Below are 19,897 nucleotides of genomic sequence, written 5' to 3'. Positions count from 1 at the left end.
ACTTACAGTAGGATAGGCTAAAGAAGAGGAAAGGAAGGAAGGAGATAAAGATGAGGGTGAGAGCAAGAAAAATAGGGCAAGAGAAGGAGATGACGAGAACAATGACAGTGACTGAATGATGTAAGAGGAAGATGACAGGAAAGGTAGGAAGAAGCAAGACCCATGAATGTGACTTTAAAGCACGATGTCTTATTCTCAGGAGTGTCTGGACATGGGGAAAGGGGGATAGCTGTAGGCTGTAGGCAGCTGAAGAGAACTTCACTTAGTTATCTCAATTTCTTTTTTAATTTTTAAATTTTTTTTAGGGACAACAAGAGCGAGAGCAAGAAAGAATTGGTGTGCCAGGGCCGTAGCCACTGAACTCCAGATGCTTGTGCCACATAGTGGGCATGTGTGACCTTGCGCTTGCCTCACTTTTTTGTGCTTATGTGGGATCTGGAGAGTTGAACATGGGTCCTTAGGCTTTGCAGGCCTAACTACTAAGCCATCTCTCCAGCCCAGTTATCTCAATTTCTTTCTTTTTTTGTCTTCAAGGTAGGGTTTCATTCTAGCCCAGGCTGACCTGGAATTCACTATGTAGTGTGAGAGTGGCCTTAAACTCAAGGTGCTCCTCCTACCTCTGCCTCCTGAATGCTGGGATTAAAGGTGTGTGTCACCATACCTGGCCTAGTTATCTCAATTTCTAAGACAATGTAAGAGGTAGAGTCCCAGTGGGCAGTGCAATGTGGTTGATCTTGATTTGGAGGTTCCCCAATAATGAAATAAAGTGAGACTGAATGAAATAAAGTGATAATTGGTGCAAGAAAGGCATCTCTTGAGGATCTAGTTAAGGGAGAGAAAAGCTGATGGCCTTGATGTTCTTATGAAGTAGGAGGCAAAATTATTTGGTGACATTTTATTTGTAGCTCTTCTCACATGATAAATTTCACACACATACCATAACAAGAATCATACTGAGTACATTAAAATTAATGTTTACAATATATCAAAATAATTATTACTCAAATCTTTCATAGGAATTTGTCAATTTCTTTGTATATAAATCAAATTTGGTCTGATTTTGACTTTAAAAACTGACATTAGTTTGAATTTATACTACTGCCAATCAGCCAGACATTATTGAAAATCCACTGTCACTGTATAGTTCATATTTGTTACCAAATTTAATAAACAAGAACCACTTTTGAAACATGCATTAAAAGAGATCTAGGATTAAAAGAAATTCATCACAGGGTACATTCTGGTTCATTCTTCAAAAAGTAAACAATAAATGAGTTCTTAAATGGAGGGAATATGAGATGAGTCTTTTCTTATTTCAGGCATTTAGAATTCCAGATCTTCAAAACCAGTAAGAGTAAGTTGGTGATATTTTTAAATTTCAAAGCACCTAATGGAAATTCCACTTCAGTCTTATTGAAGGCTTTGAACTATTTTACAATGTTTGATTAAAAAAAATAATGGAATCACTTTTCAACAACTCCAATGATGTTCAAAGCATTATAATGCAGATAAGATATGAATCATTATTTCATTAACAAATTTTAAAAGTTGACAAAAGTTCTGAAACATGCATCTGGAATGGAGGGAGAATTATACAAGCTTGAAATAGCAGGGCATGGTGGTGTCTGCCTTTAATCCCAGCACTCAGGAGGCAGAGGTAGGAGGATCACCATGAGTTCGAGGCTACCCTGAGACTACATCATAAATTTCAGGTTAGCCTGGACTAGAGCAGGACCATACCTCGAGGACCCCCCCAAAAAAAAACCAACCAAACAAACAAAAAAACAAAAGTATGAAGTAACTGGTAGTGGAAAACTGACTTAGTCTAATTCTGTAATTTAAAATTAACAATGACAGGGAGATTCATGTAGCCAGTCTCCCATCACAGTGAAATGCACTAGAAGAGCCAATGTTACTATTGGTTAATTTCAGTTTATTTTAGAAATCATGGGAAAAAAAATCATCCAATATGTTATGCTTTTGGATGTTAGGGCTTTGCATGTCATGTCATGGTATTTAGTGTTCTCCACATTTGAGAGCCAACACTTCACAGTTTGGAGAGCTCTTGAATAAGTATGACTCAGTGGGGAGTCCCCAGGACACATTATGGTTTTTTGGAGGGGGGCTTTTTTTTTTTTTTGGCTTTGGGCTCCTTCTGCCCGTTTTCTATGACATTGGCTAAAAACATTGTCACTGGTAACAAAATACAAAAACTCCAGTCTTCATTGTAAAGAGTTACTAAAAAAGGCTAGTAAATTGCCTGGTCCTGTCTTACAGTCTTTGTAAATGTAGGGTAGTCCTCCTCTGTGTCTAACTCTGTACAGAGGTACTTAAACCAGTACAGAATTGAACATTACCATTCACAATTTGCAAAGAAGTACAAACCAACTTAATAAAAAAATTTTCTGCTCTGTCTTTTTTTTTTTTGGTTTTTTGAGGTAGGGTCTCACTCTAGTCCAGACTGACCGGGAATTCACTTCGTAGTCTCAAGGTGGCCTTGTACTCACGGCAATCTTCCTGCCTCTGCCTCCCGAGTGCTGGGATTAAAGGCATGTGCCACCATGTCTGGCTCTGCTCTGTCTTTTTTAAGGTAATATAATTTGAATAGATAATATAAAATAAGTGGAGGCACAAACAATAGTTTTCTTTTTTTGTGGCATGTTTTAACATTTCCTCCCCTACAGTCTCTATCTTCCTGTGTTTGTTCAGAAAGATTAATCATTTCTTCTTGAATGAATTTCTTTTAACATTCATTTTTTCTGGGTGGTATAGTGGAGAAAATTTTCTATTGATGATCTATGAAGACTGCCTTCACAATCATAGCAAAAGCAGAAATGGAATTTTTAAGCAAGGTATGGTAGCTCACACCTATAATTCCACACTCAGGAGGCTGAGGCAATAGGATTGCCATGAGTTCAAAGCCAGCCTGGGGCTGCAGAGTGAGACTTTGTCTCAAAAAAAAAAAAAAAAAGGAATAGTGTGTAATTATCCTAATATAATCTTCTGTGACAATGACTAAGCAAAGAAATTATTATCTAAATTTAACAATTTAAAAGATGATAAATGTTATGAAATTTCCTAACAAATGGTAACAAATAATTTTGCACATTAATTTTTTTTCTGATACCCAATAACATAATTCAAGTAAAACCCAGACTTCTTATTGGCCACTAATGGGCAAAGAAGGGTGAACAGCTGAGTTCTAGTCATTGTCATAGATGCAACCTGAAAAAAATTAAAAATTAATTTAAGCCAGGTGTGGTGGTGCATGCCTTTAATCCTGGCACTAGGGAGGCAGAGGTAGGAGGATCGCCATGACTTTTAAGCCACCCTGATATTACATGGTGAATTCCAGGTCAGCCTGGACTACAGTGAAACCCTACCTTGAATTCCCCTCAAAAATTAATTTAATAATTAATTTCATTTTTTGAGATACTGTCTCATGCAAGCTAGGCTGGCCTCAAACTCACTATGTAGTCAAGCATGGCCCTGCACTCTGAACCCTCCTGCCTCTGTCTTCTAAGTGGTGGGATGACAGGACTGTACCGCCGTGTTTCAGTTATGGCACAATGAAACTTTGACTAGTTCTCTATTTCCCTTCCCCCTTTCTTCATGCCCTCCCCTCTTTCTCTCTTTTTCTTTCTTCCTTTCTTCCTTTCTTTCTTTCTTTCTTTCTTTCTTTCTTTCTTTCTTTCTTTCTTTCTTTCTTTCACTTTCTTCATGTCCTCTATTTATTCCTTTCTCTCTTTTTTTGGGGGGAGGGCAGAATTTCATGTAGCCCAGACTGGCCTCTAACATACTACATAGTCAAGGCTAGCCTTGAACTCCTGACCCTTTTGTCTCTACCTCCCAAGTGCTGGGATTTCGGGCCTGCACTAGTATGCCTGGCTATAATTTTCATTTTGAAGAAAATAAATGTTAGTTTCTTAATTTCCAGCCTTGTGTGAAATGACCCCCACCCTACACACATAAACATGATACCAGAACATTATCTTTCCTAACATTTTCAAGTGACTCAAGCTCTGTTTAGCTTGGATGGCTCTAAATAATCCAACATTCTCTTTCAGTGTTTGTGTAACAGCAAATCCACTGCTACTGTCCTCAGTGGTGGGAGCTATGTGAGACTTACCGTCAGCAATGTCGTCATAGATCTCTCCATCACTGTAAATATAGAAAATAATTTTTTAAAATTTTATTTTATTTATTTGAGAGTGACAGAGAGAGAGAGAGAGAAAGGCAGACAATGCAGAGAGAGAGAGAGAGAGGGAGGGAGAGAATGGGCACATCAGGGCATCAGGGCCTCCAGGCACTGCAAATGAACTCCAGACACATACGCCACCTTGTGCATCTGGCTTATGTGGGTGCTGGGGAATTGAGCCTCAAACTGGGGTCCTTAGGCTTCACAGACAAGCGCTTAACTGCTAAGTCATCTCTCCAGCCCCTGATTTTTATTTTATACAAACATCTCCCTAACAGGACTATCTAGAAGAAAATGACAACAATATGATTGTTATAAAACAATTAGCTTTTCAAGGCAAACAGTTATGTTAGACATTTATAAGTGGGAAAATATACATTCATTTCTAGGTCTTCTTTCATTGGTCTTATCTGACCTTGGTTCATTCTATAAGCAGAATAACTCCTAATAATGTGCCATAGGAGCACAGACTATGCCCAACTCATCTTTAGACCTCACCACAGGCATAGAATGGCTGAACTCCCTAAGAAGCTGAACAAATGGGAATTCTCCTTTGGGACTTAATTCAAAGCTGCAGTGAACTTTATTTATTTATTTTTGTTTCATTTTGTTTTTTCGAGGTAGGGTCTCACTCTAGCTCAGGCTGACCTGGAATTCACTATGTAGTCTCAGGGTGGCCTTGAACTCACAGTGATTCTCCTACCTCTGCCTCCAGAGTGCTGGGATCAAAGAAGGCATGCACCACCATGCCCAGCTGCAGAGAACTTTAATATCCCTTAGTACTAAAGTTACGTCTTTACTTGCATTTCAATTTCCAGTGAAAGAGGCATAATGTTTCACATAGAAAATGGCTATATCATTTTCATGTTTGTAGTTCAAAACGCCAAATTTAAAATATGTAAATATTAGTTTTAGAAAAGATAATCAAGATGTGGATATGGTTTGTTTGTTTATGTGTGTGTCATGAGGGTCAGAGGACAACCTTGAGGTGTTGGCCCGCTTTGTCTACCTTGCTTGAGACAAGGCCTCTCTTGTCTTGCCTCTCGGAAGGCCAGACTAGCTGGCTTGAGGGTGTTGAGGTTCTCCTGAGTCCACCTCCCACAGTATGTGCGTGGGATTCCAGACACATGCACCACTTTGCGTCTGGCTTCTCATGGTTGGCAGGCTTGTGGACTCCTCAGCCCAGATAGTCTTTTATTAGTTATGATTATAGGCAGCCTCCAGAAAAGTTTGGCTACTTTTATGCACTTTTAGACTTTTCCTGGTTGAATCTTTGTGAAATATTCTATTCAGAAAACACTGGGTTTCTCTTATATGTGGGGAGACTCAAATATGAACAAGATGTAAGCTTTGATCTCAAGAAGTTTCTAGGGCTGGAGAGATGACTTAATGGTTAAGGTGCTTGTCTGTGAAGCCTTAGGACCCAGGTTCCATTCCGCAGTACCCACGTAAGCCAGATGCACAAAATGGTGTGTGCATCTGGAGTTCACAGTAGGGTTTCACTTTAACCCAGACTGACCTGCAATTCACTATGTAATCTCAGGGTGGCCTTGAACTCATGATGATCCTCATACCTCTGCCTCCTGAGTGCTGGGATTAAAGTTGGGCGACACCATGCCTGGCTGCATCTGGAGTTTGTTTGCAGTGTCTGAATGCCCTGATGTGCCTGTTCTCTCTCTCTCTCTGCCTCTTCCTCTCTAAATAAATAAATAAATATTTTGAAAGAAGTTTCTACTTTAATGAGGGAGTGATCTATAAATAACACAAGAAGACATTGTAAATACAAACCTAGTCTTGAACTGTGGGACACAACTCCAAGTGTCAGCAATGGGCGGTGGCTGTGTCACTCTGAGCAGGCCCACCTTTGGTGCCCATCCTCTCTGCCGGCACCCTAGCAGCAGCAGTCACAGGAGCAGGCCCTCAGGTTGCCCCCAAGTGTGGAAGAGGCCGTGCCTCTGCATCTTTCTCCGGGATGGCAGGAACCCTTGGCTAATAAGAATCCGATACGAATGCACGAGACAGATGTTCCTCTCATTTATTTCTTAGGCACTTTTTGCGTATTTGCTTCAATTGGTGGTAAACTAGAAGTTCCTCAGTGTACTTTCTGCATTCCCTTTTAATCATCTTGTAATGATCACTGATGAAGGTGCCTTATTTGCCACACGTTCTTTCCATAAAACTTGTATTTTTCTTTTTTAAAAAATATTTTATTTATTTGACAGAGAGGCCGATAGATAGATATAGAGAGGGAGCGAATGGGCCTCCAGCCATTGCAAACAAACTCCAGACACATGTGCCACCTTGTGCATTTGGCTTACATGGGTGCTGGGTAACCAAATCTGGGTCCATAAGCTTTGCAGGCAAGCGCCTTAACTGCTAAACCATGTCTCCAGCCCCAAATTTGCATTTAAATTTAAATTTATATTTTTCATCAAATAAAACCTGTTGGAAAGTCTCCGTGATGCCCTTGTAGTGTGCTAAAGGAAAACAAGCAACCAGGCTGGCTTCTGATCCAGCTGTTTCATTTGCCACCAGAGCTCTGGACATGGATTTGTCGTATCCTGACTGAGGTCATGTTGGTATGCTAAGCATCCTGTGAGTCTCCTCCATTCCTTTACTACATCAAACTCCACACATCTTTTATAACCTTGTCATAGTGTTCATTTCTCGCACAAGATTTCTTGGGGTAGTATCTTGACGCCTCTTGGAGGACTCCAGTGGCTTTTGGTACTAGGCTATGACAGATTGTGATATGGTCTTATTCATAAGAATAGAAAAGTCATTGACTGCTATCTTTTTTGGGCGTCGTGCTTCCAATAAAAGCAACATAATACTGCATTATACTGGATAAGAGTGTAGAAAATCTCCAACGAGAGGCTAGAATATACCCAGCTAACTGGCGATATTACCATGCAGACACTATTTGGCCCTAATTAATTCAATTCAACTACTGCATTAATTAGTAAGTGAAATACAAAGGATTTGTAAAAGGTTAGTGGCTTTCACCTGGGTCTCTGGCATTTGCTGACAGGACAGCCAGTGAGTATATGAAACTGAAGAATAGTTCTTTCAGTCAGTTTCACGTTGTTGGACAAACACCTGACCAAAAACCACTTGGAGGAGGAAAGAGTTTTATTTCAGGCTCACAAATCTTAGGGGACTATCATCAATGGCAGAAGCTGCCTCCTTTCCAGATACTCAGCAGACAGCTACCATCAAACAGCTGACAAGCACGGGCACAAGAGCTCTAGTTGCTCTCCACATACCTTAGGCTAGATTCCAGATCCATCCCCAAACACACCTGAGGGCTGGACTCCAAGATCCACCCCCTCTAGTGACAGATCGCTTCCCCAGTAGGGTCTGCCCACTGGAGACTCAAGATTCATGCCTGAGTCTATGGGGCTACACGTTTAAAGCACAGGATCCAGCTACCATAGTAGTCATGGCTGAGCAGGGCTCCTTGCTTATTTCAGAGCTTTATGAAACGCAAGCTTTATTATTAGTGTTACCATATTGACATTAGCATAAGATATTGTCTTCAATTTATTTATGATTGTTCAGTACATTTCACTGTTTAAATGATGTCAGTAATCTTTCTTAAAGAAATCTACCAGGGGCTGGAGGGATTGCTTAGTGGTTAAGGCACTTGCCTGCTAAGCCAAAGGACCCAGGTTCAATTCCCCAGGACCCACATAAGCCAGATGACAAGGTAGCAGATGCATCTGGAGTTCATTTGCAATGGCGGGAGGCCCTGAAGCCCCCATTCTCTCTCTCTCTCTCTCTCTCTCTCTCTTCCTCTCTCTCAAATAAATGAATAAAAATAAAAAATGATTAAAAAAAAATCTGGGCTGGAGAAATGGCTTAGCGGTTAAGGCATTTGCCTGTGAAGCCAAAGGACCCAGGTTTGATTCCCCAGGACCCACATAAGCCAGATGCACAAGGGGAACATGAATCTGGAGTTCATTTTCAGTGGCTGGAGGCCCTGGCATGCCCATTCCCTCTCTCTCTGATTGCAAATAAATAAATAAAATAAAATAAAAAACTAAAATAAGTAAAGAAATAAATGAAAGAAAAAAATTCAACAACAAAAATTAAAGCAAGCAAAAAAAAAAAAAAATTAAAGCAAAAGAAATCTACCAGATTCTCTTCACAAACATAATTGTATAAGAAAATGGCCTTACTTGTCTACCAAGTAGCTTCGAAGGACATAACCATCTAGAAAAGATAAAGAAAATATATTTTAATTACAAGATACAGGCTTGAAAAAGTTTGATATTTAGTTCCACAAGTTGACATACAAGTGAATTATTATAAGATAATACTGAGTAGCTCAATCTCTCTATAAAGCACTTTGGGCCTGGAGAGATGGTTTAGTGGTTAAGGTGATTGTCTGCAAAGCCAAAGGACCTTGGTTCAACCCCCCAGGACCCATGTTAGCCAAATGCACAAGGTGGCGCATGTGTCTGGAGTTTGTTTGCAGTGGCTGGAGGCCCTGCTGTGCCCATTCTCTCTCTCTATTTGTGTGTCTGCCTCTTTCCCTCTCTCGCTCTCTCAGACAAATAAATAACTTTTTAAATTAAAAAATAATAAAGTACTTTGGTCATATTTATCCTCCCATCACTCACACTTATTCTTCCCCCAACTGGTCCCATTACTATTCTTTTTTTTCTTTTTTTATTTGAGAACGACGGACAGAAAGAGAAAGAGGTAGATAGATAGAGAAAGAATGGGCGCACCAGGGCCTCCAGCCACTGCAAATGAACTCCAGATGCGTGCGCCCCTTGTTCATCTGGCTAACGTGGGTCCTGGGGAATTGAGCCTTGATCTGGGGTCCTTAGGCTTCACAGGCAAGCGCTTAACTGCTAAGCCATCTCTCCAGCCCCTATTTTTGTTTTAAAGAAATTTTTTTGTTTATTTTTATTTACTTTAGAGTGACAGAGAGAGAAAGAGGGAGGGAGGAAGAGAGAGAGAGAGTGTGACAGCAAGACAGAATGGGTGCATGAGGGCCTCCAGCCACTGTAAACGAACTCCAGATACATGCGCTACCTTGTGCATCTTGCTTACATGGGTACTGGGGAGTCAAGCCTCAAACTGGCATCCTTGGGTAAGGCAAGCGCTTAACCACCAAGCCATCTCTCCAGACCCTTTGAAAGTATTTTTTATTGAGGGGCTGGGGAAATGGCTTAGCAGTTAAGGCACTTGCTTGTGAAGCCAGTGTACCTAGATTTGATTCTTCAAGACCCACATAAGCCAGATGCACAAGGTAGCACATGTGTCTATAGGTCGTTGCAGCAGCTGGAATCCCTGGCTAGCCCATTCGATCTCTCTCAAATAAATAAAGATAAAATAAAAAACAGTTTTTAAAAAAGTATTTTTTTAAGCCGGGTGTGGTGGCGCATGCCTTTAATCACAGTTCTCGGGAGGCAGAGGTAGGAGGATTGTTGTGAGTTCGAGGCCACCCTGAGACTACATAGTGAATTCCAGGTCAGTCTGAGTTACAATGAGATCCTGCCTTGAAAAACCAAAAAAAAAAAAAAAAAAAAAAAAATTAAAAAAATTATTTGAAACAGAGACAGAGACAGGGACAGACACAGAAAGACAGTGAGTGTAGGAACCTCCAGTCGTATGCACCACTTTTTGTGTATCTGGCTTTACATATGCACTGGGAAATCAAACCTGGATCCTCAGGCTTTGCAATCAAGTTCCTTTAACCACTGAGGCATCTCCTCAGCCCTTACTATTCTTTATTCTTCTGTTTTTATCTATCATTTTTGCAGACAGGATTTCAGTCTATCACATGCTGATCTGAAACTCACTCTTTAGCTCCAGGTTGGCCTTGAACTTGTAGAGCTCCTCCTACCTCAGCCTCCTGAGTGCTGGGACTGAAGGCATGCACTACTGTGCCTGTCTTTCTCTCTCTCCCTGTTTCTTTCTTTCTTTTGTTGTTTTGAGGTGGTGTCTCGCTGTAGCCCAGGCTTTGTTTTTCTTTTTCATATTAATTTTACAAGTTAACATAAAAAGTAATGGGTTTCATTATGGCCTTTTCATACACATGCTACTATATTTCATTGTAATCCATGCTCTTTTCCTGCTGCTTCCTCCTGAACCCCTGTCCTTGCTGTCCCTTGCTGACCCCCACCTCCCTGTAAATAGTACCACCTCTGCTGTCTTTGCACATGTACTCCATTACTTCCTTTTTTGCCCCCATCTCTCTCCCCTAAGATAATTACTTAGGGAAGTAAAGACATGTCAACCTGACCAGAACACAGTAGAGGAAGACTTCCCTCAGAATTTGAACATTAGACCATAGCATACCTTCTTCTGTTCATGGCAATTAAAGAAGTATCAAAAATTATTAATGTAAGAATGCCCTTAGGGATTTATCTGCCTCCTTGTCTCTGTGTCTGTCTCAATTAAATAAATGAAATTAAATGAAAGAATGACCTTAGGGCTCACTATCTATAATGTCACTTATATAGCATTTTTACAGGATTACTGACTTTCAGTATAGGCCTTGCTGTCTACTACCTTCAAGATTTCTGCTGAAACTTCATTCTATTCAAAACATGATTCATGGGTTGGAGAGATGGCTTAGTGGTTAAGTGCTTGCCTGTGAAGCCTAAGGACCCTGGTTTGAGGCTTGATTCCCCAGGACCCACGTTAGCCAGATGCACAAGGGGGAGCATGTGTCTGGAGTTCGTCTGCAGTGGCTGGAGGCCCCGGCATGCCCATTCTCTCTCCCTCGCTCTCTCTCTCTCTCTCTTTTTTTTTTTTTTTTTTTTGAGGTAGGGTCTCACTCTGGTCAAGGCTGACCTGGAATTAACTATGTAGACTCAGGGTGGCCTCGAATTCACAACAATCCTCCTACCTCTGCCTCCTTAGTGCTGGGATTAAAGGTGTGCGTCACCATGTCCGGCTCTCTCTCTCTATCTGCCTCTTTCTCTCTCTGCCTGTCATTCCCAAATAAAATAAAAATAAACAAAAAATTAAAAATAAAACATGATTCATGACAGTCTCAAAAGAAGTGAATTATCAGGAATCTTTACATACTCTCTCGATTAAAGTTCCTAGGAGTGATGGATCCCTTGCTCTGGAGGGTGTGCATGTGGAGTGAGTAGTCTAGATCTCCCTGTCCACCCTGTTCTTCCTAGTTCCCTGTTCCTGGTCAGTTCTCTTGCTGCTGGCTTGGGTCTGCCTGTACCCTGCAAGCTTGCTGAGGAAGCAGGTCCCTTGCTCTGCTTTCCTGTTGGAAGGGTCCCTGGGTCCCCGACTCACAGATCCCCTGCTCTGGAGGGTGCTTGCGTGGAGTGAGTGAGGAGGCTGGATCTCCATGTTCCTATCCCCACCTTCTCCACCTCACAGTTCCTCTGTCTGCTGCTGGCTTGGGGCTACTACCTGGACCCTGGGGGCTTGCTGTGGGAGCAGACCTCTTGCTTTGCCTTCCTGAGTGAATGGCCCTTGGGTCTCCAATTCCTGGAACCCCTGCTCCCAAGGGTGCATGCATGGAGTGAGTAGGTCAGAAGGGCCTGGAATGGAACACTTCAAAGTCTAAAAAACTATGGCTTCTGGGCTGGGGAGATGGCTTAGCAATTAAGGCACTTGCCTGCAAAGTCAAAGGACCTAGGTCTGATTTCCCAGGACCCATGTAAGCCAAATGCCCAATGTGGGATATGCATCTGAACTTCATTTGCAGTGGCTAGAGGCCCTGGTGTGCCCATTCTCTCTCTCTCTCTCTCTCAAATAAATAAATATAAATATAAATATAAATATTTTAAAAACTACGGCTAGTTTTAGCTGTTGTACCCAGTGAAAATATTCCTCATAATAAATGGTAAAAGGAAAATTTTCCATGAAAAAAGTCAACTCTATGATTATATGAACACAAAGCCAAACCTACAAAGTATACAGAGAATATTTGAGGGAATACTTCACACAGAAGAGTCAAACGACCAATCTCAAGAGCCCACAAGAAGATCCCAATAGCCAAAACTAGACCAGGATCAACAAAGTGCAAAACACAAGAAAGCACCAAACCATACAAATACCCCATTATGGCAGGGATTAAATCAAACCTCACAGTTATAACCTTAAACATTAACGGTCTTAACTTACCCATCAAAAGACATAAGCTAACAAGTTGGATCAAAAGTGGACCCTCCTATCTGCTATCTTCAAGAAACCCACTTCATGGGCTGGAGAGACAGCTTAGCAATTAAGGCATTTGCCTGAAAAGCCAAAGGATCCCTGTTCAATTCTCCAGGACCCACATAAGCCAGATGCACATGAGGGCACATGCATCTGTAGTTCCTTTGCAGTGGCTGGAGGTCCTGGCGTGCCCATTCTTTCCCTCTCTACCTCTTTCTCTGTCATAAATAAATAAATAAATAAATAAATAAAATATATTTTTTAAAAAAAGAAATCCACTTCAACCTAAAGACTGATGCATCCTCAGGGTGAAAGGATGGAAAATGATATTCCAAATGAATTAAAGACCTCAATATAAGACCTGGAACTCTTTTACTGGAAGAAAAGATAAGAGGAACTCTCCACAATTTAGGAGTGGGGAAAGGCACAACCACACAATCATAGAAAGACAATTTCTACATGGACTCACTCATCTGCCGTGCCTTACCTGGATCAGCTTGAGTTGCTGTTATACCTGATAGGAACTCCAGGCCCAGACAATAGGGATGGAAAGGTTTTGGGGGAGGGGGAGAGGAGGGTAGGGAAAAAAAAACATAAAACTAAACCCAAAATGAACTGGTACCATAGAAACCTTTATCCTTGGAAAAGATTGAACCCTCAACAGGAGAAAGAGGGGAGCACCTGAAAAGAAGGAACCTGGAGAGGGTGGGATGAAGCCTAAGCTTCATTTTTATATATTTATTTATTTATTTTGTCTCTGGTTCCTAACTCCCAGTACCAGAAATCGGTTGCTACCCACAATAAGCTGTTGATTGGAGAGATCTATGAGGTCCCCAACACAAGACAGGTTTCTATCATGGTGAATTGCAGGTCATCCTGGGCTAGAGTGAGACCCTACTTTGAAAAACCAAAAATAAATAAATTATTTAAAATGATGAATTGGGTTTGTGAAAATGAAAAGTATGCGAAAGACACTTTCTCTGATGCAAAAAGACATCGTGGCTACAAATAACTCCAGTTTCATTGCACACTTTTTGTATAAAAGTTTTTCCTCTGGTGACTGGAGGTGGGAAAACACATAGCTTATGAGCTTCAAATTATGGAATGTGCACAAATATTAGCTATACATTCTAAACATTTGGAAATGTGCCAATGCCTACATAGTTTGCACTTGTACGAGTCAGTGGGTGAGACTTGCTCACGATGACAATAATCATAGATAATAGTGTCTGCGCAAGAGGCTGGGGCCCTGCTCCACAAAGGCAAGACACTGTCCATCAAGCTTTAGTCTCGGAGTTTCCATCACTGTGAACCTGCAGTTTCTTTCTTTCCTTTGATGGCTGAAAGAGGAATGGGGTAAGGAAAACACCAATCACCCCGGTGCTAAGTTGCAAAATGCCTTTGTATAATAAAGAAGGGCAACATTTAGGAACTGATCCATAATATACAACTTTCTAACCATGCTACTCAGGCCAAGACAGAGCACTTCTGTCTGCTAGCCAGCTACACTGCTCAGCAGGCTTCTTTTATGAGTTCATATGTCAGACTTTCATCTGGTTATTGAACTAAAACTTCCAAAACGTGCTTTTGATCTTGTGAGCCCCACTCAAGGGCCAAGGCACTGCGCGGTATGTTGTCAACCCGCAGCAGGAACACCTCATCGACCGTGGGCTTAAGCTCAGGGTCTGACAAGCACGCAGTAGGCTGGTGAAACAAGCCAGCAGCGGAAGTGGTATCCTGGCAGGGCTAGGGAGGGACAATCAGGATGGACTGGCTGGGAGCGGAGACTGGGGTGCTTTTAACTTTAGATGACAACTGAATTGTTTTCCACAGACAATTATGGACATTTGAAGTTAAAAAAAAAAGTATTAGTGGGATGAACAAGCACAGATTATTCAAGGAATGATAAATACATAGTTTGTATCTCTGGAGTATCCCAGTTGTAGATTGAAAACAACACTTAGTGCCCAAGATGCTGTGTTTTAAAAAACATACTTTTCAGGGCTGGAGAGATGGCTTAGTGGTTAAGGCACTTCCTGCAAAGCCTAAGGACCTAGGTTCGATTCCCTAGTACCCACGTAAAGCCAGAGGCACAAGATGGTGCATGCATCCGGAGTTCTTTTGCAGTGACTAGAGGCCTAGCACACCCACATTCTCTCTCTCAAATAAATAAAATATGTTAGTAAACATCCCTATCAACACAGGGCTGAGAGTGACATTGAACACAGACACCAACTAAAAGGCTATTTACAATCATCTGGGTAAAGGAGTGTTAAACTCCTCCAATAACAATGCCAAGTTCTACAGAGTGTGTAAAGAATGAATTAGGGATTATGAAAATTAAGAATGGTCAATAATCCAGTACTGGGAAGGGTTAAACAAGGAAGGAGGTTTGTAAAATTAAGGAAAACAAAAAAATTTGGAAAAAGTAAAAAGTGAAATGAACTTGAGAGAAAATTAAATTTCTAGAGTACCAGTTACTATGAATGTCAACAACAAATCCTTCCTGGTGCCCTTCCTAACCCAAGTACCTGCTGGTCCAAATTTCAACACACATCTGACCTTTCTTTTGTTTTTTTTCCCCACTGAGGAAATGAGGGTTTTTCCTCCACATTCTAGCATTCTGTTCAGTTGCTCAACAATTAGTACTTGTCCAGGAGTAGGCTTCCACTTTTATTCCATCTATTGTATAAATACTCAACTGATCACCCCAATGGACAGGATGACCCTGACAGAGCTCTCCAGCAGTGTTAAGGCCAATTGCCCAGGCAGGATCTGCTTTGATAACAAGACTTTCCTGGGTGCCTCCCCTTCCCTGCTTCTTCTTCTTTTAATTTCTTTCTTTTTCGAGGTAGGGTCTCACTCTAGTCCAGGCTGACCTGGAATTCACTATGCAGTCTCAGGGTGGCCTTGAGCTCACAGTGATCCTCCTACCTCTGCCTCCTGAGTGATGGTATTAACGGTGTGCATCACCATGCCCAGCTTGTACTTTTTTTCTTTTTTCTTTTGTCCCGCCTCTTCTTTGCCCATTGTGGAGCCACTTTCAAATTGGGGACGTCAAACAGAGGCAAAGCCAAGCCTAAAGAAATTCGTTAACTATGAACCAAAGACAAAAATTCCTAAGATATGTCAGTGGCACTGACACATACTCATTTGGTTTCCTTCCTGTTTGGGATAGACCTCCCATACCACATGAGAACTGAGGGAGTTGTCAGTGTTTGGGATAGACCTCCCCATACCACATGAGAACTGAGGGAGTTATCAGTGTTTGTGATAGACCTCCCCATGCCACATGAGAACTGAGGGAGTTGTCAGTGTTTGGGATAGACCTCCCATACCACATGAGAACTGAGGGAGTTGTCAGTGTTTGGGATAGACCTCCCCATGCCACATGAGAACTGAGGGAGTTATCAGTGTTTGTGATAGACCTCCCCATGCCACATGAGAACTGAGGGAGTTGTCAGTGTTTGGGATAGACCTCCCCATGCCACATGAGAACTGAGGGAGTTGTCAGTGTTTGGGATAGACCTCCCCATACCACATGAGAACTGAGGGAGTTATCAGTGTTTGTGATAGACCTCCCCATGCCACATGAGAACTGAGGGAGTTATCAGTGTTTGGGATAGACCTCCCCATGCCACATGAGAACTGAGGGAGTTGTCAGTGTTTGGGATAGACCTCCCCATACCACATGAGAACTGAGGGAGTTGTCAGTGTTTGGGATAGACCTCCCCATGCCACATGAGAACTGAGGGAGTTGTCAGTGTTTAGGATAGACCTCCCCATGCCACATGAGAACTGAGGGAGTTGTCAGTGTTTAGGATAGACCTCCCCATGCCACATGAGAACTGAGGGAGTTGTCAGTGTTTGGGATAGACCTCCCCATGCCACATGAGAACTGAGGGAGTTGTCAGTGTTTAGGATAGACCTCCCCATGCCACATGAGAACTGAGGGAGTTGTCAGTGTTTGGGATAGACCTCCCCATGCCACATGAGAACTGAGGGAGTTATCAGTGTTTAGGATAGACCTCCCCATACCACATGAGAACTGAGGGAGTTGTCAGTGTTTAGGATAGACCTCCCCATACCACATGAGAACTGAGGGAGTTGTCAGTGTTTGGGATAGACCTCCCCATGCCACATGAGAACTGAGGGAGTTGTCAGTGTTTGGGATAGACCTCCCCATACCACATGAGAACTGAGGGAGTTGTCAGTGTTTAGGATAGACCTCCCCATGCCACATGAGAACTGAGGGAGTTGTCAGTGTTTGGGATAGACCTCCCCATACCACATGAGAACTGAGGGAGTTGTCAGTGTTTGGGATAGACCTCCCCATACCACATGAGAACTGAGGGAGTTGTCAGTGTTTAGGATAGACCTCCCCATACCACATGAGAACTGAGGGAGTTGTCAGTGTTTGGGATAGACCTCCCCATGCCACATGAGAACTGAGGGAGTTGTCAGTGTTTAGGATAGACCTCCCCATACCACATGAGAACTGAGGGAGTTGTCAGTGTTTGGGATAGACCTCCCCATACCACATGAGAACTGAGGGAGTTGTCAGTGTTTGGGATAGACCTCCCCATGCCACATGAGAACTGAGGGAGTTGTCAGTGTTTAGGATAGACCTCCCCATGCCACATGAGAACTGAGGGAGTTGTCAGTGTTTGTGATAGACCTCCCCATGCCACATGAGAACTGAGGGAGTTGTCAGTGTTTAGGATAGACCTCCCATACCACATGAGAACTGAGGGAGTTATCAGTGTTTAGGATAGACCTCCCCATGCCACATGAGAACTGAGGGAGTTGTCAGTGTTTGGGATAGACCTCCCCATGCCACATGAGAACTGAGGGAGTTGTCAGTGTTTGGGATAGACCTCCCCATGCCACATGAGAACTGAGGGAGTTATCAGTGTTTGTGATAGACCTCCCCATGCCACATGAGAACTGAGGGAGTTATCAGTGTTTGTGATAGACCTCCCCATGCCACATGAGAACTGAGGGAGTTATCAGTGTTTGGGATAGACCTCCCCATGCCACATGAGAACTGAGGGAGTTGTCAGTGTTTGGGATAGACCTCCCCATACCACATGAGAACTGAGGGAGTTGTCAGTGTTTGGGATAGACCTCCCCATGCCACATGAGAACTGAGGGAGTTGTCAGTGTTTAGGATAGACCTCCCCATGCCACATGAGAACTGAGGGAGTTGTCAGTGTTTAGGATAGACCTCCCCATGCCACATGAGAACTGAGGGAGTTGTCAGTGTTTGGGATAGACCTCCCCATGCCACATGAGAACTGAGGGAGTTGTCAGTGTTTAGGATAGACCTCCCATACCACATGAGAACTGAGGGAGTTGTCAGTGTTTGGGATAGACCTCCCCATGCCACATGAGAACTGAGGGAGTTGTCAGTGTTTAGGATAGACCTCCCCATGCCACATGAGAACTGAGGGAGTTGTCAGTGTTTGTGATAGACCTCCCCATGCCACATGAGAACTGAGGGAGTTGTCAGTGTTTAGGATAGACCTCCCATACCACATGAGAACTGAGGGAGTTATCAGTGTTTAGGATAGACCTCCCCATGCCACATGAGAACTGAGGGAGTTGTCAGTGTTTGGGATAGACCTCCCCATGCCACATGAGAACTGAGGGAGTTGTCAGTGTTTGGGATAGACCTCCCCATGCCACATGAGAACTGAGGGAGTTGTCAGTGTTTAGGATAGACCTCCCCATGCCACATGAGAACTGAGGGAGTTATCAGTGTTTGTGATAGACCTCCCCATGCCACATGAGAACTGAGGGAGTTATCAGTGTTTGTGATAGACCTCCCCATACCACATGAGAACTGAGGGAGTTGTCAGTGTTTGGGATAGACCTCCCCATACCACATGAGAACTGAGGGAGTTATCAGTGTTTGTGATAGACCTCCCCATGCCACATGAGAACTGAGGGAGTTATCAGTGTTTGTGATAGACCTCCCCATGCCACATGAGAACTGAGGGAGTTGTCAGTGTTTGGGATAGACCTCCCCATGCCACATGAGAACTGAGGGAGTTGTTAGTGTTTGGGATAGACCTCCCATACCACATGAGAACTGGGGGAGTTGTCAGTGTTTGGGATAGACCTCCCCATGCCACATGAGAACTGAGGGAGTTGTCAGTGTTTGGGATAGACCTCCCCATGCCACATGAGAACTGAGGGAGTTGTCAGTGTTTGGGATAGACCTCCCCATGCCACATGAGAACTGAGGGAGTTGTCAGTGTTTGGGATAGACCTCCCCATGCCACATGAGAACTGAGGGAGTTATCAGTGTTTGGGATAGACCTCCCAAGCCACATGAGAATTAAAAGTTATTAGTGAGCTTAGAAATTATCTAGCCCATTGGTACTATGTTGGGGGAGGTAAGAGAAAATTTATGTGAAATTCCTTAAGTTTATAAAATATTTCCACTGTCATTTTTAGACAATATTCCACAGCTGAGCCACACCCTCAACCTCCACTGTCATTTTTTTTTTTTAAAGATGTCAAATCCTAAGTTCTTCCTGCCTCAGTCTCTTTAACACTGGAATCACAGGCATGCACCATTGCATCTTGACAGTTCAGTTTTTAAAAAATGTTTTATTTTTATTTATTTATTTGATAGAGAAAGAAGGAGAGAGAGTAAGAGAATGAGCACACCAGGGCCTCCAGTCGCTGCCAATGAACTCCAGATGTATGCGTCCCTTTGTGCACCTGGCTAATGTGGATCTTGGGGAATGGAATCTGAGTCCTTTGGCTTTGCAGGCAAAGGCCTTAAACGCTAATCCATCTCTCCAGCCCAGATAGTTCAGTTTTTTATTTGCATAACTTTTTAATTTTCTTTACTTTTGGTTTTTCAAGGTATGGTCTCACTCTAGCACAAGCTGACCTCGAATTCACTATGTAGTCTCAGGGTGGCCTCGAAATCACAGTAATTCTCCTACCTCTGCCTCCTAGTGCTGGGATTAAGGGTGTGTGCCAGCATGCCCGACTTAATTTTATTTATTTGTGTACATGTGTGTTTGTGTGCCTGCACACACATATGAATGCCATACACGAATGCCACTTTGTGTCTGGGTCATGGGTGCTGTGGAATTGAACCTCAGTTGGCAGCCTTCACTGTCATTTCAGCCCTCTGTGATTTGTTCTTGAAACTCCATTTAAGTTCCTTCCCCGGAATCACCTTCCTCCTGCTAAGATGCTTTATAGTTTAGATGTGAAATACCCCTCACAGGCTTGTATCTTTGAACAGTTGGTCCCCATCTGCTGGCACTGTTGGGTGGTTGTGGACCTTTAGGAGGTAGGGTATACCTGAATGAGGTGGATCTCTGGGGTGTATGCTAAGTTGTCTGCCTTCTGGTCTGCTGAGATTTGAGCAACACACTTATACTCCACTTGTGTAGACACCTGCTGTTACCACCACGATGCCCTTCTCTGCCATCGTGGGATGCATTCCCTCATTTCCTTCCTCCCTTAAATTGTTTCCACCAGGTATTCTCTTACAGTGACAAGTAGCTAAAACCAGTGTCCATGTTT

General features: G+C 42.8%; 1 protein-coding gene across 2 annotated transcripts in view; it reads right to left on the bottom strand.

Moving 5' to 3' along the window:
* Positions 1-3,103: 3,103 nt before the first annotated feature.
* The window catches only part of Fyb1 (FYN binding protein 1), a 168,720-nt gene continuing 151,926 nt past the window's right edge, over positions 3,104-19,897 (bottom strand). For both annotated transcript variants that reach the window (XM_004652587.3, XM_045132650.1), the window contains 3 exons: positions 8,380-8,413; positions 4,130-4,161; positions 3,104-3,225 (listed from right to left, as the gene is read on the bottom strand). In XM_004652587.3, coding sequence (XP_004652644.2) covers positions 3,203-3,225; positions 4,130-4,161; positions 8,380-8,413 — 89 coding nt within the window. In that variant the 3' untranslated portion in view covers positions 3,104-3,202. The remainder of the gene's footprint in view (positions 3,226-4,129; positions 4,162-8,379; positions 8,414-19,897) is intronic.

Source organism: Jaculus jaculus, chromosome 13 (assembly GCF_020740685.1).
Source record: "Jaculus jaculus isolate mJacJac1 chromosome 13, mJacJac1.mat.Y.cur, whole genome shotgun sequence".
NCBI lineage: Eukaryota > Metazoa > Chordata > Mammalia > Rodentia > Dipodidae > Jaculus > Jaculus jaculus.
This window is presented reverse-complemented; position numbering and strand designations above follow the sequence as displayed.